The sequence below is a fragment of the Pleuronectes platessa genome, chromosome 2 (assembly GCF_947347685.1).
Source record: "Pleuronectes platessa chromosome 2, fPlePla1.1, whole genome shotgun sequence".
NCBI lineage: Eukaryota > Metazoa > Chordata > Actinopteri > Pleuronectiformes > Pleuronectidae > Pleuronectes > Pleuronectes platessa.
The window spans coordinates 22,295,724-22,311,162 of record NC_070627.1 but is presented as its reverse complement, the minus strand read 5'-3'; the positions used below and the strand labels follow the sequence as shown (position 1 = coordinate 22,311,162).

The window sequence follows — 15,439 nt, the reverse complement described above, 5'->3', positions numbered from 1 at the left end:
CTTACCTTTTATCAAGTTTACTATCGATGTAGTCTTGAGTCTGATTGGCTGAGGTGCGTGCAGAAAACATGAGGAAGTTTGTGATGTATTCAGCTGGCATGTTGTTCAGCAGTTTGTCTGACATGGTCAATGTCTTTCCTGTACCAGTTGGACCAATACAGAGTACCTGCATCACAAGCACAAACAAATACTAATGTAGTCTAATGGTGCCTCTTCAAGGAAATGAAAGCATTTAAATATAGAACATGTATTGACGGATTCTGAAGTGTTTCAAATATTAATATCAAATATTAATCATTTAGATGAAGTGATAACAATTTTAAAAAAAATGCCATTTGTTTAATCAAATATTTTTGGAGACAGAATGTTAAATTCAAAGTACTCACAGGTTTTATATTGGTTAAAAGCATATCCATCAGGAAAGACATTCTCATTGTGTCAGGTGTGGGAACGATGATGTCAGCATAGTTTGTCGATGGGGTGATCACAACTCTATTGGTGCATTCCATCCAGCTGACCCACTGGACCTAGCGTACATATAAAAGTTGAATTGAATAAAAACGGTATAATACTAGTAATAGGATATTAACAGTCGTATCTATAGTTAATTCATTATTTGTATGTTAAAGCATCATCTTCTTACTTCTCTCTCCTCCTCTTCATCGTCATCGTCAAATTGACTAATCCCTGCATCATCAAGCCTGTAGTCGTATACTTGGCCCTCCTCTGGAAAACATAATTGAATCTGAAGGAAAAATAAATCAGCGTCAATTTAAATATACATCTGTTTAAAAAAGAAAAGAAAAAAAGAATCAAGCAATTGATAATAATTTGTAATTAAGATGCTAAAACAGAGACTGTAATCTGACCTTCTCGTCTGCCATCTTGTTCTTGAGCCAGGCACTGAAGCGCTGGTAGCCCGCTGCGTCTCCTGTGGCACCTACACTCCACACCAGTGAGAAGAAGAACCAGGGCTCGATCACCTCGGTCAAACGCTCTAGTTTCTTCTCATGTGGTGGCTTTTGATTCTACAGGACAAGAAATTATTGATGAGGGACACACAATCAACACAACACTATCTAGAAAGAGAGACTGTAAGCAAAGGACACGAGATGAAACATCTACCAGGGCTTGTTGTACATATATATTTCTTTTTTGTGGGTCGTTCTAACACAGCAAAACTCACCTCTTTAGTGTTGAAGGGACTGAAGAAGCAATCCATTATTTTAAGCAGACTACAGGCAAGGTTACTGTCGAGGGATGTTGTGACCTCCTTCACTGATGTGCGGACAAATGTGATGGAATCCTGTATAACAGTTCAGAAAAATGAAATTGACAGTGATAGATTGTAAATGCAATGATAATCTATGATGATAAAAATCCTTGTAGTCTTCCCTCTCACCTGAAGGAACCTGGTGAACAGTGAGTTGAGCTGCTCTGTGAAAGGCTTCAAGGCCTTAGGCACCTTGTTCAGCCAGCAATCTGTAAAAGAGACAAGGCCCAAAATACTGGGCTCCAGGTAGACCATACCACAGCGAGACACCGTGGCTGGAGAGGCCACTGCCAAGTCCTGCACCTCAAACATCATGGTCATCACCTGTAGGAGGAAGACGCAGAAAACGTTTGGATGCACAATGGACAGAAGGCAACACATCAATGGACAATCCAAGTGTGAAAACAAAACCTTACATCAGTGAGCTTAATGATTTCCCCAGAGCTGAGGCACAGTTTTTTGTTGTCGTCCAGCACAGTGTTCATGTTCTCGATCCACACGGCATCCACTGGCCCATCGAACATGTACCACTTCCTCTCTTTGTCCATAGATGATGCACCGCCACGTATAAGAGAAGATAGGATGCCATCCGTCCTAGAGGGTGAAGAGAAAGATAAAGTGATAAATGATACCATAATAACAATATTGTCTGTGTCTCATTTTGATTGTTCTTTAGTTTGTGTAGAATCATTTATTTCTTACCACTCGTGTGTGAGCATGTCGAACTCTCCATAGAGCTGTCCCATGGTAATGGATTTGGGGTTGAGGACATATGTCTGAACTAGCTCGTACTCCCCACCACTCACAGAGGGCTGTCCCTTCAAAGCTGTTAATGCTTCTCCTAGTATCTTGTAACACTAAAACACAAACAGTCAAACTTACATGCAGGAATATACACAGCATGACAACAATTTAATTTGTGCTTAAAACTGTAAACACAAAAGAAATGTGTAAAAAAAGTCACCTTGGTTTTACCAGATCCAGAAGGTCCCACCAACATCAGGCCATGTCTCACCACAGTGGTCTCATACAACTGAATGCACTTATTAATAAACCCTGCAAAACAAAAAAAATACTGTCATCTACTGATTCTATACATACAGCAATATGCATATGTGAAAAGAAACACTAAAAACACAAACCGTCCACATCTTTAAGGTTCCTCTTGATGCAAACGTTGCGCATGGATTCCTCAAGTATGCCATAGTTGATAGGCTCCTGCTTTGTGTTGGGGAAAAGATCGGACACAATACCGCTGAAGAGCTTCAGGTCGTCCTGTAAAAACTTGGGTACGTTGACGTCTTGAACGGCCCGCAGGCAGATCAGCTCCTGGGAGACAGCGAGATTGCAAAAGGAATAAATACAATATATTAATTAGAACGTTTAACTTTTTCAATTAATAAGCATGTCATGTTTTTCTTATGGTTCCTTAAAATACAAAACAAGCATTTTACCTCATCCATGTCAGGATTTTCTCTCTTGAGGTTTCCAGCAGCTGAAATCACCGTCTTCACTGCCCTCATACCAAAGTCATAATGATCCTACAGATAAACAAGAGTGAGAGTCAACACATCTTTGTATCACATTTCGTTGGTAGAGAGAATCGTATCTGGAGACAACACTAATTGTAAATCTCATTTCCTCTGGATCCTCAAAGCACCTGAGCGCTAAGCTGTTCAGACGAGAGCTTGAAGGTGGCAGTGATCTTCTTGGAGAGGAGTTTGGCATCACTGAAGCCAAACGAGTACAAGGAAATCTCAGCTATCATGGCGTAGTCAGGGACCATCATGGCCACGGGACGAAACAGGGCCTGTAAAAGATGGAATCTCATTTAGTTGAACGGGCCATCTGCTTGTCCCTGGTGATACACGGTTATTTCAGATTCAATAATTGCTTCAAACCTTGAGGTTGTCAGGCAGCTCTGTACGGCCAGCATATCCAGGATTCATAGTGATGAATACAGCACAAGAGGGGACCAGTTTGATCTCTGATCCCTCAAACTCAAAGTACTCGGCCTAAAAACACAACATTGCACGATTGATTAAGAGAAACATCCTTCCTCTTCACAGAGTGTATTTCGATATTGATGAGTAGTATCTTCTATTAAAATGCATGAAGCAACATAATGAAAAACATTATTTATAATTCAATTGTAACAGCCATTAATACATGGTATTGGACTGATATCACGGATGACTTGTTTTTTGACATATATAAGCCACATTTGTCATTTTATACAAAATTAACCATTCATGCATTAACTTCAGCAGGTTGGTTTTTTCTAACTCTTTTAAAATGCTCAGTAAAACAGGTGGATGCATACAGTTGAAATCATTGTGTGTATTTCCAGTGTGTCAGCTTCTCACCCTTTCCATCTGGGCCTTTTGTATAGTGGTGATCTGTTGTGCCACCACAGACAGCACCTCCACATCAATACGATTAAACTCATCAAAGCATGCCCAGGCACCAGAGCTGCAGGACAAGAGACAGATAAGAAAAGCCACAAGATTGAGATTGATGACAACGTTTGTGACATTTAACAGCGAAACTGACAACACATTACACTGATTGCCTCTTACCTGGCCAGTCCTTTGAGAAACTTGCCCATAGCAATGTAATCCAGCTGATCAGAGCAATTGAAAACCACTGTCTGGATGGCAAGAGCCTTTCCCAGGTCTTTGGTGGTTTCTGTCTTTCCTGTTCCTGCTGGACCCGCGGGTGCTCCTCCAAACTTCAGGTGCAGAGCTCCGGTCAGGGTCAGGTAGCATCTGAAGAGCCAAAAAACTGGGTTTAGTAGTAGTTCATGGCATTCAGTTAAAACTAGAGACGATATTCCAAACAGCTTGGTGACTACCTGTCAGTGAGCGGGGTGATGACCAGGCGTCCAGAGTTACCAAGGTACTCGTATCCATACAAGAACTCCGCATTCACAGCACGGACATACAAGTCATCTTTTGCCCAGTAGTACCTGAAAAACCATCAGTATTTTAATCATTTAAGCATACAAAGTATTAAAGAACGATAAATATTGACTAGCCTCAACAACAGAGTCAGGATCAATAAGAGAAATAACAGGGACTGGAGCAAAAAACAAACATTATACCTGAGCTGGCTGATCCACTCAAAGGCATTGACGCTTGAGACCTCCTGCTCCACAAGCTTAGCTGCAACATCCTTTGCATGGACCTCGATGACGATGAGGGCTGAAAGCACAGCTCGCTGCATCCTAGAGAGACCTCCTCTCACCAGCTGCACCAGGTCACCCAGCTGCATTGAAAAGCCAAGTGTAAACATATGAGGAAATGTGTTTTTACAATTGCACATATAATGTTATTTGGTTTTAATATTTGCCAGTGAAGTCTAGTTTCAAGTGGACACACCTGTGTTTGTAGCTGGGGGAAAAGGCGGCTGGCCATGTCTCCCTGCTCCAATGACTCAGACACCTCCGAAGTCCAGAAGACTTGACAGCCAGCTATCACTACTTGACCAGGCCATTGTAACACCCAGTCCACACGAGGTTGCTGAGGGGTCAAAAGCGGACATAGAGATCTTACAAAAGCTGGACCCCTTAAAAATGCCTCAACTTGAAATTAAACAACCCATACAAGAGCATGAATCACATCATAAACATCATCCTGAAAGTAAGAACACAGACCTCAGAGTAGACTTTGAGTGATCTTTCAACGCTGTCCCTCAGCGTGAGCTTCATGGACCTCTCCACCTTCATCAACCAATCTTCCACATTTCCAGACGGTAGTACCGGCTCGGACAGCTTCACCTCCTCCCCTTCTCCGGAGAACATGTGAGTGATCAGTAGATCTGACTGGAATTCAAGCTGAATACAAACAGTGGTTTCAGTCATGAGGTGTTCATGTTATGTCTCCAGTAATCTATAAACAGAGAAATATAAAGAAACCACCAGGCAAAACAAACCTGGGCAATGTTCTCAAAGCATTTGCGCAGATGTGGTTGAACGGCAGTTGGATCTTTGGTCTGGGAAAGAATCTCCAGGAGCTCATCATCTGACAGGAAGTAAAACCTACAAACAAATATTCACTGTATTATTCAGTTTGTCTTTATGTGTTTTTCCCAGAGTTCTGTTTATTTTTTCTCTCTGTATCATAGCTCTGCCTATTTATAGCAGCGAAAAGAGAGTTTGTTTTAGCCACTTGCTGTTGGTGACGGGGTGAAGTCCCATCTTAAAGTGACTTCATAATAAACTTTAAGGGAATTATTATTATTATCAGAATCTGACCATCCAAAGTATTTTCAGGACTCTCTCATTGTGGCTTACCTGGGGAAGGATCTTCGTTTTGTCTCCAAGTACTCACTGAGACCCTTCTGCACTTGTTCCAAAAGTGTGTTACACTTCTTCAGTTTGTTCAGTAGACGAGCATCTGGACACAGCTCGATCACCTGGAAGTCAAGGCAGAAACACACACATGAGAGAGAAGAAGAAAAAAAAGGGTATTTTGAAAATGTCATCCTTCAATGTAAAACTCTGACCTTTGGATTGCTGAAGGCAGTTTGCATGACGCTTTTCCATGTTTGCTCCATTTGCTGGTATCGTTTTCCTTCGACGGGGAGCTGCTCATTGATATCATCAGAGCTGAAGATGGGCTCCAGGTAGAGCCAGGATCGCTGGCAGGTCAGCCACTCTTCCAGCACATCCTGCAGGCACCAGAAGGGGGCAGCAGCACAACATAAGACACTGCATGATAACGTGAGAATATGTTTGTGTGGATGTGTGTGTGTGTCTGTGTACTTGAGTCATTCTGAGCTTGCTCTCCCAGGAGTTAATGCGGCCCTCAAAGGTTTTCTTGAAGGGAGAGAAGGACATGCTCTGAGTCATGACAATGTGGTCATCCAGCATCTGGGACGCCTCATCCGGGCTCTTCAGGATGTAGGTGCCTGTGTCCTTGTACGGCAGCACATCAAAAAGTATCACCGACCACTCTTTTTCCATCTTCTCCAGGGCCTGGGTGTGAGAAAAAAAGGTAGCATTCACCAGTTATATTGAATAGTCACACATTGACATCATGCATCAGCAGGGACATTTAGGTATAGAGTTGAAAGGAGCTAGGGCATCATGGTGGTGTGTGGAAATCTGCATGTTCTCCACATGTTTGCGTGGGAGTTCTCCAGGTTCTCCAGCTTCCTCCCAAAGACATGCAGATTGGGGTAAATAGACATTCTAAATTGCCAGTAGGTGTGAATGTGAGTGTGAATGGTTGTTCTATATGTTGGCCCTGCGTTTCGATGGGGACTTGTCCAGGATGCGTCCCATCTCTCAACCAATGTCAGCTGGGATTGGCTCCAGCTCCCCCCACAAGCCCCAAATAGGATAAGGATAAGCGGCGTAGATAATGGATTGATGGATGGATTTTTTCATGGTTTTGTAGGAGAAGCACCCTTCTCTAATGCTCAATAAAAATGTATTTAAACTTATGGTTCATGTTGATGATAGGAATAAGTCAAACCCTTTCCGTCCTTTGCTGTTCCACAGATTCAATCTATTAAACACAACCACTGTACAAAACACAACTACACACTTCATACAACACTGCACTTGTAAGGTACCTGCTCAATGGTGAACTCTTTGCCAGCCACTTCAGCCACATGAGCTATGTCCGCCACATGGTTCTGAAGGCCAAGCTCCAAGCAGCGGGAGAAGGTCAGGTTGGCTTTGGGCTTCACTTTCATATCAATGCATTCAGACAGCATCTCCCAGTGGCGGTTTTTCATCCCTGGGTTCCTAAGGGCCTGAATCAGAGGGATGTAAGGACGGAAGTCCTCAATCTTGCCTTGGATGAAAGTCGCCACCAACTCGCAGTCTAGCATCGCACAAAACAAAGAGAACAGGTCAACTGCAGCACACAAACAAACAAACACACTCCACTTTGTCAGGTTTGACCGATGACACATATACACCTACCAGGAATGTCCTTGAACTGTTTAATACATTTGTGCAAGGTCTTGTGGGCATCTGTGACGTTGCGTTCAAGCTGCTCAGGGTCGATGGTGGACAGTGGGTTAGTGAGCCAATTCTCATGCCAATGAAACCAATCAGATGTGGTGGTCCATAGGTCTTTAAAAGGCTGGAGGTCCTTAACAAGCTTCTGTAGACGGTCATACTGCAAAACACATTTTTCATGGTCAGAAAAAGCATGACAAAGTACCAAATCACTTGAATTACCTTTTTTTACTTGATTTATTTCATTTAACTTTGTATATTTACTTATAAGGACCATCCACATTAATCTACATGTTGGTTGGATGTACATTCACTTACGTTTGTGACAGGAGTACCAAACAGACGTTCTCTGCTGTTGTAGGTTTGGGCCATAGCCTGGCACTCCTTCAGTTGCTTGGCTATACGCCTCACCTCATTGGCAGTCTGATGAGCATGATCAATGTCTGCATGGCTCCCAAACCCAGCAATCAGCATCTACAAACACAGTTGGAGTGATTTATAACAAATAACATGATCTTAACAAAGCAATTTCTGAGATGAAAGAACAAAGAACTGAGGCCTTTCTAAATTTCATGATTTTTTTGATTAATGACACATGTTAAAGAAAAACAGCAGCACACTAAAGAGCTGCTGACACGTCATTAAAGATAACACATGTCCAGTTTTAGACAAATTCCTGTGAGGTCAGAAACATTTCTTATACAGTACTGAAACTCAGAACCGTATGGAAGTAGTTTTATCTTACAGTGGGCATCTGGTCTTAGTCGACACTGTAGTAAATAGTTATTAAATTAAAGAAAAACCCTGGTTGTCTCAGCTGACCTGTAGAGTGTCTAGTTGTTCCTCAAAGGCATTCTGATTGGCTTGCTGGATCTTACTGAAGCGCTCCTCTTCCTCCAAATAATGGCTGGCTGCTTCTTCTATCTGGCCAATTATCTTTTGAGGCCCTTTGATAGCTGCCCACCTAGACAGATAAATAACAATACAATTTTAAATCTCTGTTCCATCTATGGACTCTAACAACTCAAAGTCCATTGCTCTTAATACCATATTACAATATGTCAATGACATGTTCATATCAGCTTTTTAAACAAACGTGATACTTACTTTTGATTAGAATCCTCATTTGACAGAGAGTAACAGAATTCGTCCATTAGTTCATAGTCGGACAGGATCTTGCCAATGACTTCCTGTGTGGGGCAGATCGAGTTACATAAGAGTTACTGACGAGGTAAAACTTTCATAATAATATGAATGATAGGGATATTAACTTCAACATTTCAGTCCTGTACCTTGTAGCTCTTGAGCTGTTCTGGGATTTGTTTCATCCAGTCCCTCTTTTCACTCAGTTCCTCAATACCGTCTGGCTTCTCATGCAGCTTCCTACTCATAAGGTTACATTCTTCACATGCCTACACACACACAAAATAACCACATTAACAATGCAAATTGAAAAGCAGGAAAGTTTCTACACAACAAAAAACTTGACAGTCGGATGTTGATGTAGATCCTGTGTAAAGATGATCGGAACACACATACAGTGCCTTGCATAAGTATTCACCCCCCTTGGACTTTTTCCCATTATGTACTGTTACTAACTGGAATTCAAATAGACTTAAATAAACTTTTTCCCGTTTGATCAACAAAACATGCATAGTACTTTGGAGGTGCAAAATAAATTTTATTGTGACACAAACAATAATGAGAACAAAAAAGTTGACATCTGTTGGGTGCATAAGTATTCACCCCCCTGTGTCAATACTTGGTAGAACCCCCTTTCGCTGCAATTACAGCTGCAAGTCTTTTGGGGTATGTCTCTACCAGCTTTGCACATCTAGAGATGGAAAGGTTTGTCCATTCTTCTTGGCAAAAAAGATGAAGCCCAGTCAGATTGGATGGAGACCGTCTGTGAACCGCAATCTTCAAGTCTTGCCATAGATTCTCTATTGGATTGAGGTCTGGGCTTTGACTGGGCCATTTTAAGACATTAACATTCTTTAATCCAAACCATTCCTTTGTAGCTCTGGCTGTATGTTTAGGGTCATTGTCCTGCTGGAAGATGAACCTCCGCCACGGTCTCAAGTCTTTTGCAGACTGCATCAGATTTTCTTCAAGGATTTCCCTGTATTTGGCTCCATCCATCTTTCCCTCTATTCTGACCAGTTTCCCTGTACCTGCTGAAGAGAAGCATCCCCACAGCATGATGCTACCACCACCATGTTTCACTGTTGGGATGGTGTGCTCAGGGTGATGGGCAGTGTTGGGTTTTCGCCACACATAGCGTTTTGCATTGAGGCCAAAAAGTTCAATTTTGGTCTCATCTGACCAGAGCACCTTCTTCCACATGTTTGCTGTGTCTCCCACATGGCTTCTGGCAAACTCCAAACGGGATTTTTTATGGATCCCTTTCAACAATGGCTTTCTTCTTGCCACTCTTCCATAAAGGCCAGATTTGTGGAGTAGACGACTAATAGTTGTACTGTGGACAGATTCTCCCACCTCAGCTGTGGATCTCTGCAACTCCTCCAGAGTAACCATGGGCCTCCTGGTTGCTTCTCTGATTAATTTTCTCCTTGTCCGACTCTTCAGTTTGGGTGGACGGCCTCCTCTTGATAGGTTTGCGGTTGTGCCATATTCTTTCCATTTTCTTATGATGGATTTTATGGTGCTCAGAGAGATGTTCAAAGCTCTGGATATTTTTTTATAACCTAACCCTGCTTCACATTTCTCCACAACTTTATCCCTGACCTGTTTGGTGAGCTCCTTGGTCTTCATGATGCTGTTTGTTCAGTAATGATCTCCAACAAACTCTGAGTCCGTCACAGAACAGGTGTATTTATACTGAGATTAAATTGCAGACAGGTGGACCCTATTTACTAATTATGTGACTTGCAAATGTGACTTGTGAATGCAATTGGTCACACCAGATCTTTGTTAGGGGTTTCACAGTAAAGGGGGTGAATACATATGCACTCAACACTTTTCAGATTTTTATTTGTAAATAATTGTGAAATCCATGTAATATTTCCCCCCACTTCCAAATGATACACTATTTTGTGTTGGTCCATTACATAAACTCACGATGAAATAAATTTTAATCTGTGGTTATACCATGACAAAATGTAGAAAAGTCCAAAGGGGGTGAATACTTATGCAAGGCACTGTATATGATACCAGTGATGGGATGTAACAAAGTGCATTTACTTGTTACTATGCTAGCGTTGGTAATCCTGGAAAAGTCGGCAACCATACATCTCAACCACCCCCGTCAGAACTCTTGTCAAAGCTAGGCCACTAAAACAAATGAACGTGCACTGCTTGATAACTGCTAGAAGCACAGACACCCCAGAGACTCAGCAATAACAGTGTAGTATACCTTTGCATTTGGGAAATAGTATTAGTACTTACTGAAATAAAGATATTTAAATATACTTACATTTTTTTTAAAGGAAGTACATACTTCTATTCAAGTAGAAAAGTGAATGTGGAGCTTACTTTTACTTGAGTAAAATGTTGTAATGCTTCCTCCACCACACCATATGTATAAAGAAATATTTTTGTTGACCTACATCATTAATCCTCTTACGAAGCTTCAGAGCGAGGCGCTGCAGCATTGCATTGGCTAAAGCCTTCCTTTTGTTAGAGAGAGCCTGACGTACAGCCTCTACACGAACAACAAATGGACCAATCATAATGGAGGATGGCAAGGACTGTTCTATCCTCTCCTTCTCTCTGAGGTGTTGTTCCACCTCTTTCTTCACCTCTTGGGATGTCTGTTCTTCATTCATTTGACAACTGGCAGACACAACACACAAGACAAAAGAGAAATTAGGAATTATTCAGAAAAAAACAAGTTTATATTTATAAGGCTCCTGAATGGACCATTAATCTGGAAACCCATTTTCACACTTGTGACAGTGAGTTGTGAGAACTTGTATTAGCTAATTTTAAATACGAACTTACTCGAGGAAGGTTTCTATGTCCAAGCTGTGAAGCTCTAAATGTTGCTCATATTCAGCAGCGTAAGCCCTGAGAGGTATGGCTGCTTGTATCAGAGCTTTGCGGACCTGCTCCCTTAGATCAGCTACTTGTGGTTCCCACAGTTTCACCGATATGAGCATTGGATCATCACCGATATACAGCTTCTGCATCACAAACTTGGATGGAAAGAGAGGAACTGTTAAATCCTTTTCATTTCAACTTCATGTTGTGTGTTGGAGGCGAGTGCATTTTTTGTTTTACCTTATCAAGCTGTGGTACATTGTATGTAGCCAGAATGCCCTTATCAAACAGGTTAACAAGAGTCGTTTCAAACTTCTCTGGTTCTATGCAGTAATGAGCTCCAGTCCTGTCCAGAACCAGGTCCAACAAAAACAATGGGTTCTTTTTTGGTCTAGATGTGGACAATGGAGAAACATCAATAAAATACTGAATATTTAACAAAACAATAGGTTGTGTCACAATTACACATTAAAACTATAGTGGGAGCATAATGTATAACTGACATCAGGTAACATTAAGAGGTAAGAAAACACAGATGTGTAAGAGAACAAAGTCTGGGATGTTTCTATGCATATAAATGTGTACCAATGTGTGTTTATACTAAATATTGAAAGTGCATGCTGTCCTACTTGTAGGGGCTGGTGATAAGGTCGCTCCCCCAGACCATGTCCTGAGGACATGTCAGCACACTTTGGCAGGCGTCCAAGATAGAGTGATTCAGGCCGAGCAGCGAGTCCAGCACGAGGTAGCGCAGGGAGTCCTGCATGTTGAAGCGCACCACTTCCATCAGTCTGTACAGCTTGGAGAGTTTGTACATCTGCCAGAGAGACTCATTTACGTTGTACGCGCCCAGGCCGATGTTCTCCAGGTTTGAACGGATGCTGTTGGTCAGCGTGAGCGTCCATGACTCCCGAAGATACAACCTTATCTGAAGAGGGACAAAATGATGAGGTGTGTCTTTGTCCAAGGAAGTCAGGTGTCTCAAACGTCATATTACTGATTCATTTCCCTAGCTGTTCCCAGTTAACATCAGCCAAACCATGTAGCTACTGTTAAATAAAACAGTAAATTAATGGGATTTATTATATCAGTAGTATGTAACTAAGGAAAAGAAGCTGTTAATCTGCAGTAACATGCATGATTAAGCAACAATTGTACCGATGACCATTTTTAGCAATGCAGTCAATCTTTTATCAATCATTCATAACCTAGCACTGACAGAGGAAAACCTACTTTGCTGCTACAATACCTGAGTATGCATTTGCGACTGGAGGACTTCAAAGTCATCCAGGCGCAGTGGTTTGATCGAGGTGACATTGAACAGCCTCATTTTTGCTACTTTGTTGCACTCAAACCATATTGCAGAAAGTACACAGATCACTTCTGGCTTCATAAGCAGCGAATGGAAGATAAATGCAGCTCGGTTGCTCTCATAGTCAAACTGAGGAACTGAAATGCATCCTGTGGGTAAAAACAATCGAGTATTTAGATGCGGAGGAAAAGTTTTTGGTGCTGACACATTTATTCAATCTGGAGTCAAGGGAGTAAAACTAAGGTATGCAAATAGCTCACCTTTTTGTGGTACATGCTCAGGGTCTTTTTTTGGCAGAGTGATGTGTGAAAACTCCTCTGGTTGGCTCATCACGACTTTGTTAAAGATCATGCGGTTCATAACAAGGTCATGCTCACGTTTTAACTCTTTCTCCAGGTCCACACTGCACAAATAATAGTCACTTTATTCACTTTTCACTTTTCACTTGTTAGTTTAATTTTTCAGTTATGTGAGCTCAATTATAAATCACACCATACTGAACAAGGGAACATTTACATCAGTAATATGATGCTGACATTACTCACATCTTCGGCCTGAGCCCAGAGGTTGAAGGGACGTGTTTTGTCGAATGCTGGAGACTGTGGGTATCAAGGGAAGGCATTCCTTCCATCGTGGGCATATATTCCACAGACGAGTGGTAGAGAATCAGAGCCTCTGTTTTTTCTCTGCTGCACAATGCAAACTGAAGCCGTTTTATAAATAAACGTGGGTCCTCAGCGAGGAATAGCAGTCTAATCCTGGGTACCCAGTGCTTAGTGCCTGGTACACAACTGTTCATCCCTATACAACGGGGGGTAAGGGCAGGCAGACATACATGACACAAAAAAATTATGTCAAGGAAATAATTAGACAACACTGTCTTAGTATGATGAAATGACATAACAACGCACCAGGAGATTTGCTCTGTTTGTGGTCATCTGTCAGTGTGTTGTTTTGATGGACCTTCTCCACCAAATAAAGACATTTCTCTTTACTGTAGTCAAGAACCCCGACTAAATGCCAGTTGTAGTCCAGGCAGTAGGTATTGGTGTTCTCTTCAAAAGACATAGAGTATCCATCAAAGACTTGAATATCATCTCTATGTTAAATATGTTTAGCCAGTACAATATTTTACCAGCAGGAGTTTTTTTATCTGTAGGCAGCAGTGCTCTCGCAGGTAAAGGTTTGTGATCAGTTGATCTTGCGTCATTGCCCAAAGTAAGCCAGTCATCTGGAGTCCGGCAGTCATAGTCGTCATTGTCAAATATCTATGGGAAAAATGCATGAAAGTTAACTGCGGCATGGTGCTGAGCCTAAACACATAAGATGTAATGTAATAGAGCCGCAAGATACCTAACACAAGGTTGTAGCAGTAACAGACTTACCTCCAGTGGGAGATCTGGCAAAGGTTTGCCTGGTGTGGTCAAATGTTCATCACCATTGCTTGGGTGTCTCTGCATTATAAGATTAGAATCTATTCCTTTTTCTCTGAGGAGATTTTCAAAGTCTAAGCTCAAGTATTCTCTTCGGCATCTACAAGAAAACCATTTAAAACAGAATAAATAAGTCACAACAACAGGCAGTTAAAATCGTCATGGACCCCTCTACCAACCAATGTGAGCTAAAAGTTTACTGCCAAACTCACTTTTGTGTCACCAGTGATTCTGATCATGCAGCAGGTAGAACATACAACAAGCTAAGAGCTTCGCAGATTAAATGTCATCTTTTATCATTTATGGTACAAACACACAAAAAGCACAAACCTCTCTATCGCTAACTTGCGGGGTATCTGGCCAGGAATGGTCTGGTAGGGCATGTACACCTTCGGTGTATCTCCCCCCCCTCGGAAGTAAGAATTCTTTAATAGGATTGGGACCGGTCTATGGAAATCCTTTTTAACATGCTCCCACTGGTCAGATGAAGTCTTGACGTTTGACACTACAGAGAACAGTGCAGAAGGGACTGTATAAAACGTTTTCCTCTTATCATGTAATAATTGGCATATCAGAAATAATTACTTAAAATGCCCTCATATGTGGAAAAAGTCATGTAATACATCATCTCACCTTCTGGTGTATAGCTTTCACTCAACTGCAGTTTGGTTTGCCCCAGTAACCTTTGCTTCACTTCAGGTTGCACTGTGGGAAACTAATCAATAAAGAGTTACACTTACTTTAGATAAGAGCACAGCAGAAGCTCATTCATTGACACAGACTTCATTATAATAGTGTTTAAATGAAATGTTCTTTTTAATTACATGGAACTTGAATGTAGAGATGTCCTCTGAGTAGAAGCCCCTCTGCTCAATCAGAGAACATTTCCCGATTGGAGGGAGTTTGCGTCTGTGTCTTGGAGTTGGGGGCTTGGATTCTAGAGGTTTTGTGGGGGGATGTGGCACAGGTAACCCCAAACCAGGCAAATGTTTGCCCTCCATTTCCTGAAAAAAAATTATAATGTATGTGTGAACAAAGAAGCCTAGATCTAACATCCAGTGAAACTACATTGGGAGATGTGGAAACCACATGTAAAATGTGTATGATAACTGTAAGTTATTTTCTTTTGTAGTGAACATAAAACCCCTAATGTATATATTGAAAATTACAAAAGGTGTTGTGTCAATAAGTTATTGTTCGCCAGAAACTGATTCCCATTCAGTTTAATGGAGCTGCTGTGACTTTTAGGGGAGAGCGGGGTAATGTGAGACATCAGGTAATGTGAGACACCCCCTGTATCTAGGCAACGGAACACATTTGTGGTCATGTGACCATTATGTTTTCAAGCCCCTCCCATCCCCCCCTTGACATGGAGGAGAAGTTGGTGCTGGTGCTGTGGTAAGTATGTTTTTTCACAAAAATGTGTTTTTTGCATGTAAAAGTAA

General features: G+C 41.7%; 1 protein-coding gene across 1 annotated transcript in view; it reads right to left on the bottom strand.

Annotated features, from left to right (window-relative positions):
• dnah1 (dynein, axonemal, heavy chain 1) overlaps positions 1 to 14,995 on the bottom strand; it is a 31,854-nt gene extending 16,859 nt beyond the window's left edge. Inside the window, exons 1-42 of the mRNA XM_053429406.1 lie at positions 14,819 to 14,995; positions 14,628 to 14,709; positions 14,325 to 14,499; positions 13,947 to 14,094; positions 13,697 to 13,829; positions 13,485 to 13,616; positions 13,107 to 13,341; positions 12,822 to 12,982; positions 12,499 to 12,710; positions 11,879 to 12,177; positions 11,490 to 11,640; positions 11,211 to 11,404; positions 10,817 to 11,042; positions 8,540 to 8,659; positions 8,355 to 8,437; positions 8,070 to 8,211; positions 7,566 to 7,721; positions 7,209 to 7,407; positions 6,854 to 7,107; positions 6,039 to 6,251; positions 5,780 to 5,944; positions 5,568 to 5,689; positions 5,207 to 5,312; positions 4,929 to 5,108; positions 4,654 to 4,794; positions 4,377 to 4,540; positions 4,128 to 4,241; positions 3,853 to 4,041; positions 3,640 to 3,745; positions 3,175 to 3,288; positions 2,934 to 3,083; positions 2,728 to 2,814; positions 2,416 to 2,602; positions 2,238 to 2,329; positions 1,976 to 2,130; positions 1,690 to 1,867; positions 1,403 to 1,597; positions 1,187 to 1,306; positions 870 to 1,028; positions 644 to 745; positions 387 to 527; positions 6 to 166 (exon numbers count right to left, since the gene is read on the bottom strand). Coding sequence (XP_053285381.1) covers positions 6 to 166; positions 387 to 527; positions 644 to 745; positions 870 to 1,028; positions 1,187 to 1,306; positions 1,403 to 1,597; positions 1,690 to 1,867; positions 1,976 to 2,130; positions 2,238 to 2,329; positions 2,416 to 2,602; positions 2,728 to 2,814; positions 2,934 to 3,083; positions 3,175 to 3,288; positions 3,640 to 3,745; positions 3,853 to 4,041; positions 4,128 to 4,241; positions 4,377 to 4,540; positions 4,654 to 4,794; positions 4,929 to 5,108; positions 5,207 to 5,312; positions 5,568 to 5,689; positions 5,780 to 5,944; positions 6,039 to 6,251; positions 6,854 to 7,107; positions 7,209 to 7,407; positions 7,566 to 7,721; positions 8,070 to 8,211; positions 8,355 to 8,437; positions 8,540 to 8,659; positions 10,817 to 11,042; positions 11,211 to 11,404; positions 11,490 to 11,640; positions 11,879 to 12,177; positions 12,499 to 12,710; positions 12,822 to 12,982; positions 13,107 to 13,341; positions 13,485 to 13,616; positions 13,697 to 13,829; positions 13,947 to 14,094; positions 14,325 to 14,499; positions 14,628 to 14,709; positions 14,819 to 14,995 — 6,620 coding nt within the window. The remainder of the gene's footprint in view (positions 1 to 5; positions 167 to 386; positions 528 to 643; positions 746 to 869; positions 1,029 to 1,186; positions 1,307 to 1,402; positions 1,598 to 1,689; positions 1,868 to 1,975; positions 2,131 to 2,237; positions 2,330 to 2,415; positions 2,603 to 2,727; positions 2,815 to 2,933; positions 3,084 to 3,174; positions 3,289 to 3,639; positions 3,746 to 3,852; positions 4,042 to 4,127; positions 4,242 to 4,376; positions 4,541 to 4,653; positions 4,795 to 4,928; positions 5,109 to 5,206; positions 5,313 to 5,567; positions 5,690 to 5,779; positions 5,945 to 6,038; positions 6,252 to 6,853; positions 7,108 to 7,208; positions 7,408 to 7,565; positions 7,722 to 8,069; positions 8,212 to 8,354; positions 8,438 to 8,539; positions 8,660 to 10,816; positions 11,043 to 11,210; positions 11,405 to 11,489; positions 11,641 to 11,878; positions 12,178 to 12,498; positions 12,711 to 12,821; positions 12,983 to 13,106; positions 13,342 to 13,484; positions 13,617 to 13,696; positions 13,830 to 13,946; positions 14,095 to 14,324; positions 14,500 to 14,627; positions 14,710 to 14,818) is intronic.
• Between the last annotated feature and the right edge of the window lie 444 nt (positions 14,996 to 15,439).